Source organism: Pavona decussata, unplaced genomic scaffold, assembly GCF_977016875.1.
Source record: "Pavona decussata unplaced genomic scaffold, jaPavDecu1.1 SCAFFOLD_150, whole genome shotgun sequence".
NCBI classification, from domain to species: Eukaryota; Metazoa; Cnidaria; class Anthozoa; order Scleractinia; family Agariciidae; genus Pavona; species Pavona decussata.
In genome coordinates, this window is record NW_028145562.1 from 35,001 (window position 1) to 47,151 (window position 12,151).

The window sequence follows — 12,151 nt, forward strand, 5'->3', positions numbered from 1 at the left end:
CTAGTGGTAGCGTTTTGACCCGTCAAGATATAAATGCTGGACAAAGTTGCCGGCCATTTTTTTTTTAATGTCTGCAAGATGTAGAGACACGTTTTCAAAACTACCAATTTGATCCTTAACATCGTGAAAGTGCCCCATAGATTTTTGAAGGAATTATACCACTCTCCACTCAAACGGCGTGCCTTTTATGATCAGTGCAGTATAATAAGCATATTTACTCAAATATGTGTCTACCAGTACGACCTTAGTTAATTTCTTATGCTCAATACAAATTGTTTCTGGAGTTCAATGTTAAGTTAGCCTGCGAACGCAGACGTGTTTCCGGCTGTCACTTCTCTTGAAGAGAAGCGACAGCCGGAAATACGTCTGCGTTCGCAGGCTAATGTTAAGTTTGAAAGGCAATACTGCGATCGATCGTGACGGGGATTGGGAACGCAAGGACTCGTAAAATGGTTTCAAAAGTGGAGAACCGACATTCTACCACACTGAATTCTGTCGCTTGATCGTCTTGGCCACATTCTATGGTTTGTATTTTGTGTGCTCAACGGCCACTCTTAGGACGACCTTCACAAACTAATCCACAGACAACTTCATCAGCGAGGGTACCGAGAGTCACACGGACAAAGAAAAGATTGACCGCCATTGAAAACACTTCGAAGAAAACAACCGCGAAGAATAAAGACAAGTGCCCGAGAAAATCTCACATAAAGAAGCTCGACATTTTACCATTTATAAGTCTCGCAATCTCAACATTCTGAAGCACCGACCGAAACGTGTTCTGGAAGCAATGTAGTCCAAAAACATAGCTAATCTAGCCAGAGGCTGCGAGGAAATCCTTCACTGGGAGTCTAGGAGGTTGTCTTTAACTACTAATAAGTGATCTTCTAAGCAGTAAACAACTGAAAACAACAGATCAACTGACTCCGAAACTCTGCAAACAGTAGCTACCCGCACGAACACAAGCAAAAGTCAGCGGTAGTCAGAACAGATCATGAGCAACTATTGATCTTATCGAATACGGATTTTAAAAGGCGCGAAGACGCGCGTGGGAATAACTAAACTCACGAAGTATTTTACGTAAAAACAAGTCCAGTGACCCCCTCTTTTTATTGTTTCAACATGATATTATTATTGAGAGGAAACATCAGACAAAAAATTTAAAAAATTATACGGAAGGAAATTTGCACTGCGTGAAAATTGTCTTTTTTCCAAATTTACAGAAATTCCGCTCCGTACAATTTTTTTTAAATCATTGTGCATTTTCCTTTGCAAGAGCCAAAAGCTATTACTAAAAAAGATAACAGGGGGTTGATTTTTTTAACTATTAGTGCCACAAGCTAAAAAGTAGGTCGGAATAATCCCTTGGAAACGTTACCATGGAAACCGCTAATGAAGAAATAACACTTATTTTTGATCAACTATAAATTATAAAATTCAACACTACAAAGGTGTTACAATGGCCTTGGTCTCTCTTTTTGTTATATTCTTTCAAAGTTACAAACTGTCAAAAAGCTGATAACTCGTATCAGCCACCTTAATCAGGACAAAAGCATACCAGTTGGCAAACCCCAGAAGGAAACATTGAGATTATTGTTTTCCAAGCGAAGCCGGGCGCTGCAGCACTAAAAATATATGTTTGTTTTACAGCTTACCCGCAGAAGACGGGGATAACGTTCCTCCGCTTGCAGTCATTATTAGGCCTGAAGGTGTTGAAAAAAAAAACCGTTTGACCTACCGTAAATGAACAATACCCTTATAAGTGACAAGACAGTTAGAGCAGGTTTCTATCACAGTGTCGAAAGTTGTCGGTTGGCAAAGTTCGCGCCATTTTATCAACCAATGGAAAGGCAAACCAAAACCAATCGTGCCTCGCTCGCACGCGTTTTCCCGCGCTTGGCACCGGTTACATGTATTTGCTTCGAACTGTGATTGGTTCATAGTGTATTCTACGCTTGCTGCGATTGGTCAGAGTAATTACTTTGGTTTTGTGTTTTTCGACACTCAATCGAAAACCGCTTTACTAGGTATTTACACAGAATCAAACTAGCCCCTAAAATAAGTGGCTGATAAACATAAGAATGTGTGAGTGCATTATTTATGTCAAACAAGAAATCAATATTAGATTTCAAAACGCTCTTCGTACCCCGCCTCTAACTGCCTGATGGGTATGGGTTGAACAGTAATTTTTGGAGGGGATTATATTCGAGCTGTATTGCATGGGCTATGTTACCCGGCATTCAGTAGAATCATTTGTTTTACTCAGTTGCGCATGCGCTTAATGTACGTCAGAGGGGCTTATATCTGAAATGTAGCAAAACGTTGAATAACAACTTTATGATGTGGGTTGCTTGATGATACATGACAGCTTAAAATTTGAGACATACAGCTCGTGTTTAAGGGGGGGGGGGGGGGGGTTCTACCTAGTCTGAATGAAATTTGAAGAGGTTTTGAGAAGGGATAGAACTGGAAAGAAAATTATTTTTGGAACACCAGCAGATGGTTGATACCCATGCAAGAGCACCCCATATTGCCAGTGGACTAACTTGGTGTCCGTCTATTAATTATTAACTACAAATTCTGATTTTAAAACTTCACCAAATCTTCAACATTTCTTATTTCTCTTAATTTTACCAATCCTTCTAGAAAAACTATCGCCTCCCAAATACACCCAAAAATCCACAAAACACCCCACAACATAGATTCACGGGATGAGTGTAGAGTTTTTGGTTTGCTTGAAACGTGAATGAGATATTTCCATTAAAGCCATGTCAAATGGCGGAAAAATGGCGTTTAGCTAAAATCCCCCTCAACCAGAAAATTGGGGTGCGCTGTACTGACGCCCGTAAAACCCTCTACAGTCAACTCTTGTCTTGCGGAAACCCCGATAATGCAGACAGCAGCTAAATCCCCGGCAAAAGTAAATTACTGACGCTTGACTGAAAGCGTTATTACGGACTCTCGAGGGTGACTGCAATAAAGGGAGTTGACTGTACATATGGAGCCCTTATCTACAAATTCTTCGCGGGACATATGTTTTATTGCGGTGAGGGTAAAAGGAGGAATGAGTTTGCGGAATGGAATGTGGAAAGACGTGCGGAATGGCATAATTATGCAAAACAAGAATTGCGGAATGACATAATTATGCGAGATACGATTTATGCATAATGACTCACAGAAATACATTAAACTGAAAAAGCGCGCCTTTTTTTGGGCGCCAATTTGCAAATACAGCCTTTTTGTAACCATTTCAACCGAAGAATGTAACACAAAAACCCAAACAATGGTATCTTCGAATTCAAACTTTTTTCCTTCGATTCTCATCGCATAGCCGTTGATGCAACATAGCAGCTCGTGGACTTTTATCGTTCGCGAGTGAACACAAGATTTGTAATACATTTGCATTAAAGAGGTTTGTTTATTTACGTAACCTGGTTTCCATTCCACACGAGTCGTCCGCCATTACGGGAGATGTATACAACTCAATCGAAGGCTGGTTAAACTTGACATGTTTCAAGCTTTCACAGCGCCTCGCAGGAAAAAGACGTGAGTAAAGAACCGCCTCTGTTTATTTTTGAAACGATTTATGTCACTTGTCGAGGATTTATCTGGTTATGACGAATGTGTTGTGGTTCGGTCATGCTCATTTCCGTTGTTTTACGTTTTATATTAATCAATTTATCATACACAGCCAAACACACACACACGCAAATAAATAAATAAATAAAAACGAAAATAAAAATTTAACCGCAATCTATACCGCAGAACTCTTACCCCGTATTTTGACGTGTAGATTTCGGTTTTTTATTTTCGAAGGAAGGATCTTGATGAAACAAATAAAATTTTCAACTCCAATATTTTATCAGAAACAATATCTAAGCAATTCGGGAAATATTTCCGCACAGCCCCATACATTATTTATCCATGCACAACTGTCACACTAACACGACGAGCGTGAGAACAGAGTGTGTGCCAAATGTATAGATAATTTATGCATGGGGCTGGGCAGATATCTTGACGCAACTCGTACTAAAAATACTGTAAGAGACTAATGTCACTTGAAGCCTCGGTAATTAATACCATACCGTAATTCTTATCTACTTTCTTTTCTTTTTCCTTGTTTTTTTTTTTAAAAAAATCGATATAAGCTTGTATTGTACTGGTTATCCCATACCATGAAATCCCGGTTTTAAGTCCCCCTCCCCTGCTAATAAATCGCCTCGATTTTTGGGCCATCTATTTGTAAACGAAAATTTTATTCCGTGATAAACCCCTACCACTCTTCCACTTATAGTCCCATCTTTGATCTTTATATAAACACGTAACACCCCTTCCCCCCTTGCCCCTAAAAAAGCCGTTGACATTTCCTTTTTACGTATCCCCACCCGTAACCGGAATTTAACGGTATTATGGTCTGTGCCTCATTACAAGAGCCTGTGAAGTTTTCCTAGACTCAACCTATTGTTCAATTTTTTGGTTTTCCTTGTTTTATCTGATTGGTGAGTATCACAGGTCTCGCAGAGGCAAACCCATAAATGGTTGGATTGCTCAGTAGCTCAACAGCAGTAACTCAAGTAGCTCTACAAACATGTAATATAACCACACTTACACCCCAGGGGAGGGGGGGGGGGACTCTCACATAAAACTGAAGGGACAAGCCGTCAAAAATATTGAACAGAATGCTCTAAATTGTACCAGACTCTCTTGGCATAGGTGTGGCCCCAATGTAGTTTCCTTAAGGGTTACCAAAACAAAATATTGAAATAATCAAGCAGTTTCCTCATTGCACAGAACAGAAAAGCTTTCCTTTGAGGTTTTGAAAGCAGAGATTCAGATTTCCACCGCAATGGTACAAAACTGCACATTTTCAACCCCTGTCAGGGACAAGCATTTTTACATCGCCCTAAAATTGACCTCCCATTTCCCCTTGGGGTGTAGAGCAATAATAACTAACTGTTCACATAGAGTTAACGTTTGGCAACAACAACAACAAGCAAGAGAGGATCAAAAGTATGAATTCTCCATACATGTTCCGATACATACCCAGCTGTTCACTATTTATGACTTTTTTTTAGGTCAACCATACAACCAGAGTTTTTTTGTTTTTTGTTTACGTACACATAATTTTTTTAAAAATTAATATTTATGATTCTTGATGACTGACCTAAAAATAAACCAAGGGGAATCGTCATCATTCCAATAAGTCATGTAAGACCATTAGAGGATTAACCCCACACATATACTTGATCCTCTCTTATGACAACCAAAACTATATCCACCATAACTTTAGCTGGTAATTCCAGCTGTCATAGCAGTTTCCATGTCCACATATATAACGCTTGTGATATGAAAACTCTACAAATAGTATCTTCATTTAACATAAAGTTTGAAGATACTTAAGCATAATATAAACAAGGCTGTTTTCACGCAAAAAAATGAGTTGTTCATTACATAATTAGGGACCGATCGTTTATTACGTCCTAGGGGGTTAAACGAGCTCTTTTTGGGGGATGGGGGGGGGTAATTTTGTACCTTGTACGAAAAGTGAGGGGGGTAAAATTTTAAGGGTACCAACTAAATGTATTTCGCAATTATTCTTCTCATCAATCCTAGAGTTGGTAAAATCGACTAGATACTTCTCCATATCGCTACTATTCTTCAGAGCGACAAAGCTCTTGCACGTAATAGGTTGAGTAATGACATAGACAGGCAAACCGTGTATTTCATCAAGCAGTTTATCTCTGAAGGCTTGTTTCTCTGGGCAAAAAAATTGAACAAAAGACGAATAGAGATGGTAGGCTTCTTCAAAATCTATACAATTATCCACATCCTTGATCCACATCCATACATCAAATGCTCCTGTACTGCTCTCAAACCCCGAGCTGCTTTGACCTTCTGTGTACCTTCTTTTGACGACCGTGAAGAATAGACTCCAGCAATAACAAAACATCATTCTAAGGTACGTTCCCTTACTTGAATTCCGCCTAACTTCTGATTGTTTCTCTTGCCAGTTCAGATTCAGAGAGCTAGCGACTTCCGCATGTAACCAAGCGTTGTCACCAGGGGCCCGTTTCTCGAAAGACCCGGTAACTTACCGGGCCCGATAAGTAATTTTGGTGACAAATGTTTCTTAACAGAAGTCAATTTTTGTCAGCTTTGAAAACTAAATTTTAAAATCATGTTATTCTATGAAAACATTGGCCAAGTACCATGTCTGTAATTGTTCTGTAATTGGCGAAAAACGGGCCCAGTAAGTTACCGGGCCTTCGAGAAACAGGCCCCAGGAATTTCTCAGCAATTCAACCGCAGGCCATCTTAGGGGGGGGGGGGGGGTAAAATTTTCAAACTGTCATTGCAGTGGGGGGTAAAACTTTTGTTTGAAAGATTTTTTGGGGGGTAAAGTTTTCATACACTCGATTTTTTAGAAAACCACCGCCCCCCCCCCCCCCCCCCCCCCGCCCCAGGACGTAATAAACGATCGGTCCCTTAGTTATGTAATGTAATTTGAAGACAACTCAACAAACTTATCGTTTTCAAAGTGATGTTGTAATGTTCTTGCTTACAGTTTGTAAATGGTAAAAAAAAAATGATTTAATGTGGAACCTGGCCAGTATACAACAAAGATGCATTATCATTTAATTAGGCCAAAATTTAAAAACAAATTCTAAAAACTGATCGATTTTAGTTTTTATTTGTCTGAGACAGTTCAAGTATCAGACAAAATGGTCAGTAAAATAAGAAGAAAAAAAAGCCGAAAAACCAGTATATAATACTAACATATTTTTTAAGGCTTTGCCCCACTATAAGCTAGCATAATGTTGAAACACCTACTTAGATACCCACTTCAAAGATCAGAATAAACAATGTTTGGGGTAACACGTTTTATACTTTGAAAATAAAATACAATGTGACTGGATTGTTCAGCCATTGTGATGGATGATAGTTGTTACAGTGGTGAAGAAGCTTTCTCTATCTTAGGAATATTTTGGGATGTTATCAGTATGATTTATTTGCAAGTTCTTCTAACTGTAAAGTATACACGCTGAAGGTGATTCCATCACTTATAAGTCAGAGGGACATGCACTATTCATGGTTAAAAATGGGCATGGGTGTTATTTCAACACGTTGCAACAGTTATTGCAGTTCCCCTCCCCCTACCCCTCTCTTCTCCAAAGTGGACTGTATTTCATGTTTCCTCTCTAAAACCGAGATTTTATGGTTTTGGATAACCAGTACAATACAAGAAAGTAGGCTTCAAGTGACATTAGTCTCTTACAGTATTTTTAGTACGAGTTGCGTCAAGATATCTGCCCAGCCCCATGCATAAATTATCTATACATTTGGCACACACTCTGTTCTCACGCTCGTCGTGTTAGTGTGACAGTTGTGCATGGATAAATAATGTATGGGGCTGTGCGGAAATATTTCCCGAATTGCTTAGATATTGTTTCTGATAAAATATTGGAGTTGAAAATTTTATTTGTTTCATCAAGATCCTTCCTTCGAAAATAAAAAACCGAAATCTACACGTCAAAATACGGGGTAAGAGTTCTGCGGTATAGATTGCGGTTAAATTTTTATTTTCGTTTTTATTTATTTATTTATTTATTTATTTATTTATTTATTTATTTATTTATTTATTTATTTATTTATTTATTTATTTATTTATTTATTTATTTATTTGCGTGTGTGTGTGTTTGGCTGTGTATGATAAATTGATTAATATAAAACGTAAAACAACGGAAATGAGCATGACCGAACCACAACACATTCGTCATAACCAGATAAATCCTCGACAAGTGACATAAATCGTTTCAAAAATAAACAGAGGCGGTTCTTTACTCACGTCTTTTTCCTGCGAGGCGCTGTGAAAGCTTGAAACATGTCAAGTTTAACCAGCCTTCGATTGAGTTGTATACATCTCCCGTAATGGCGGACGACTCGTGTGGAATGGAAACCAGGTTACGTAAATAAACAAACCTCTTTAATGCAAATGTATTACAAATCTTGTGTTCACTCGCGAACGATAAAAGTCCACGAGCTGCTATGTTGCATCAACGGCTATGCGATGAGAATCGAAGGAAAAAAGTTTGAATTCGAAGATACCATTGTTTGGGTTTTTGTGATGCATTCTTCGGTTGAATGGTTACAAAAAGGCTGTATTTGCAAATTGGCGCCCAAAAAAAGGCGCGCTTTTTCAGTTTAATGTATTTCTGTGAGTCATTATGCATAAATCGTATCTCGCATAATTATGTCATTCCGCGATTCTTGTTTTGCATAATTATGCCATTCCGCACGTCTTTCCACATTCCATTCCGCAAACTCATTCCGTCTTTTACCCTCACCGGTTTTATTGTCATAACATCTCAATTGTTAAAATGCCCGCTCAGAGTATACTGGGAACGTACTCTAAAACACGAAATTACAACATGTACACAGTCTTGACTAAAACTAACTTCTCCATGAAATACTTACATAGCATCAGAAGAAGCAGCGCCAGAATTTTTGCTTTGGTTTCCATTTGACCACTCTGATAAGGGAACAAAAGTAAATTGTCACTTTTGTCACGAAAGTTTCACTAGCGTCGTGTGAATCTTGTTTATTTTGAGAATCCGTGTCTTAAGGCCCTGTTCGCACTAAGACGAAAATTTGATAATCACCAATTTTTTGTTTTCGTAATCCTGTTCGACGTTGTTCGCACATGTGAAGTTGCGAATTTTTTTTTTGAGACAGACGTCAATTAGTAATTTGATCAATTTACCATCAAGATGTCATGACATGTCTGTTGGTGTCTGTTTTTTGCGAAATTTGATGACCCAATGATGGATGGATGTCAAGGAACAAAGGGTTTTCTCGCCTGACAAAATTTTCACAGCCTCCATGATCTGGTTTCGTTGCGCTTGCAAAAATTTTAGTGGGTGCAAAAAACTTAACAATAGCTTGATGGACATGGAAAAACATAAAAGAATCGTTTGGAAGTTTAAGGAAAATAATGACTAAAATCAAATTAAGCATGATGTTGTGCTATGGAGCCGATAAACTAAGTTTAGGTACTCAGGAATTTTTTCTTTTGGTGCAACTTTTATTTCCTTTGAACGCTTGTGGATAAATATATCCTGCGAGCAGAGGCCCTTCGATCTTCCTAGATAAGTCGACTTATCTAGGCAGATCGAAGGGCCTCTGCTCGCAGGGTAGGATAAATACGATCGGACAAGCCTAAAGTCCTAGACATTATTTCTACCGGTAAATACTGCAATAATCAGAAACTAATTCTATTTTAAAATGAGCTTAGATGTCATATAACGCCATTCATCGGTTTGAAATGTTCAGTAACAAGACAGTCTTCTCCACGTCCTTGTTGCATAGGCCTTATCACAGTTTTCGACGCCATTTTGACGAGTAGGCAAACAGGCTTGAAATAACAGTGTTTGTATGGAAATCCGATGTCAAATAATTCTCATAAGACATCGCTTCTGAAAAATTTATGAATTGGAAACTTTTGGCACGAGGAAAAGGATTTTAAGACAAAAATTGGAGGGATGTAGCTGGTGCCAGAAAACGCCCAGTCGTGCTTTGAACTTTCCATGCATTTCTCTGTATTTTTTCCCGCTAACTATTTTTAGAAGCAGTTCACGGCTGGTTCGCTTTACAGACAAATGTATGGAAAGTTCAAAATACGACTGGACGCTTTCTGACACAGCTACATCCCTCCAATTTTTTCTTAAAATCCTTTTCCTAGTGCCAAAAGTTTCCAATTCATGAATTTTTCGGAAGCGATGTTTTATGAAAATAACTTGACATCGGATTTCCATACAAACACTGTTATTTCAAGCCTGTTTGCCTACTCGTCAAAATGGCATCGAAAACCGTGAGTAAGGCCTATTGCACTGTTTGAACACCGTATTTCAGTTTCAATGTCTGTGTTTACTGAAAAGCGCTGAATGGCGGCAGGTGACATTATGAACACGTACTCATATTAAGTAATCAGTTTAGGAACGCAGCAAATCGACGGACTGAGAATTAACGAACAAATACAATGTTTCATACATTGCCTTGCAACACTTAAAAAGTGGCAAACGAGAGGCAGAACGATGCGCGCTTACGCAGGACTCACAAGCAGTTCCAGTTACGTTTGACGCAAGTATCAGGCCACAAACGCAAACGCCGGGGTAAATTCCCTTGCATTCAGTTCCCGCTGATGCTTAGGTTACTCGTTCTAAACCATTGATACTAGAACTAACGTTTGCGCTTGAGCAAACACTAATTCTCAGGTTGTTTCTTACCTCCAAATACTGGGAATCCTGTAGGAGCTATTTGTCGAGAATCTAAGCTCAAGGGCTTAGGTGTCTCGGCAGCTTGCCTTCTTATATGGTATGAACAAGATATCAAAAAATATTTGGCCAAGTTTTACTTTGTGATCCCATAGCAAACACGAGGCAGATTTCATGTCAGAATCGTATTGATTTCATGTGATACAGACATATCACAAGGGTCCCTTTCTGTGACCTCAAACAGTGCCGCCTAGCTGTCTACTACAGATATCAACAGATATTTAATCACACATTTTTACTGATTCATACTTTAAACCAAACTTACTCGAACGACATATACTCGAACGTCATATACTTTCAATCAGTTTCAAGCCCTTCACTCACAGTCACGGAAAGCAAAATGAGTTTTAACTTTTTAGCTTTAGAATGAAAACCCGATATAAGATCATTCAATTATAAGTTATTGAACAGAATCTCTTGCTTTTCAGTGTGTCGTTTCTTTATGTTTAAATTCTCAAGATGTTGTAAAAACAAGATGCCTGCTATACTGGCATTACGCGTGATGCTGGGGCTGATTCATTTATTCCAACTGTATGCTTCGCCGATTGATAAATCTATCCTTGCTAATGGAATAGTTTGAGTCACGACGATCGCGTTACGTTGTTTCCCTTGCGTTACGCTACTCAGGGTTTCAAGGGAAATTGCGGGAATTCCATTGCGATAACGTAAGCTTCTCAATGACCTCTTTTCAGTCTCGCGTCGTGGTCTAAGACTGTCAAACAAAGCACGATTCCTTCGCCAGGAATTTACCAATTTCCACCGTTTTAAATGTTGGGTGCTTCTTAGAAGTTATTCTTTCGATTTGCCGCTTCAAAATGGTGAAATTTCCGTTTGAAAACGGCAAACTTGAGTCCAGAACATGTTAACAATATGGGGCCAAATTTAATCTGTTTTTATTAAATAGATCAAATGATGCGTTGACGTCACACATGTAGGGGTGAGTGGGTCCCCTCCCTCGCGATATAAGCGACAAGAATGGATTTTGATTGGCCTACTTCTGTTCAAGACAATCAGAACAATACACCCCGAGTAGGAGAGGGGTGAGTTTAATGAATAAATTAATGTACCGATTTGTAGCTACGAGGAAGAAAAAACAAGATGCCTGCTACACTGGCATTACGCGTGATGCTGGGGCTGATTCATTTATTCCAACTGTATGCTTCGCCGATTGATAAATCTATCCTTGCTAATGGAATAGTTTGAGTCACGACGATCGCGTTACGTTGTTTTCCTTGTGTTACGCGACTCAGACTTTCACCGGAAATTTTTGAAATTCTATTACGGTTACATAAGCTTCTCAATGACCTCTTTTCAGTCTCGCGTCGTGGTCTAAGACTGTCAAACAAAGCACGATTCCTTCGCCAGGAATTTACCAATTTCCACCGTTTTAAATGTCGAATGCTTCTTAGAAGTTATTCTTTCGATCTGCCGCTTCAAAATGGTGAAATTTCCGTTTGAAAACGGCACACTTGAGTCCAGAACATGTTAACAGTATGGCGCCAAATTTAATCTGTTTTTTACGCGGGATGCCCTGAGGGGGCATACCGTGTCTAAAAACGGGACGATTTCTTTTTCTTCGTCGTAGCTTCAAATCGGTACATTAATTTATTCATTAAACTCACCCCTCTCCTACTCGGGGTGTATTGTTCTGATTGTCTTCAACAGAAGCAGGCCAATCAAAATCCATATCTGTCGCGTATATTGCGAGGGAGGGGACCCACTCAACCCTACTCGTGTGACGTCAAAGCATCATTTGATTTATGCATTAATCTTGGATTAAATTGGTTGCGCCATATTGTTAACATGTTGTGGACTCAAGTGTG

The 12,151-nt window shown here is 39.1% G+C and overlaps 1 protein-coding gene across 3 annotated transcripts in view; it reads right to left on the reverse strand.

Moving 5' to 3' along the window:
* LOC146466193 (cubilin-like) overlaps positions 1-10,467 on the reverse strand; it is a 37,774-nt gene extending 27,307 nt beyond the window's left edge. Inside the window, exons 1-3 of one of the 3 annotated variants that reach the window (XM_085127653.1) lie at positions 10,281-10,466; positions 8,473-8,527; positions 1,653-1,700 (exon numbers count right to left, since the gene is read on the reverse strand). In XM_085127653.1, the coding sequence (XP_084983779.1) occupies positions 1,653-1,700; positions 8,473-8,518 (94 nt within the window). In that variant the 5' untranslated portion in view covers positions 8,519-8,527; positions 10,281-10,466. Of the gene's footprint in view, positions 1-1,652; positions 1,701-8,472; positions 8,528-10,280 lie in introns of all 3 variants that reach the window. The other 2 variants (XM_085127651.1, XM_085127652.1) reach the window with 2 other exon arrangements.
* Between the last annotated feature and the right edge of the window lie 1,684 nt (positions 10,468-12,151).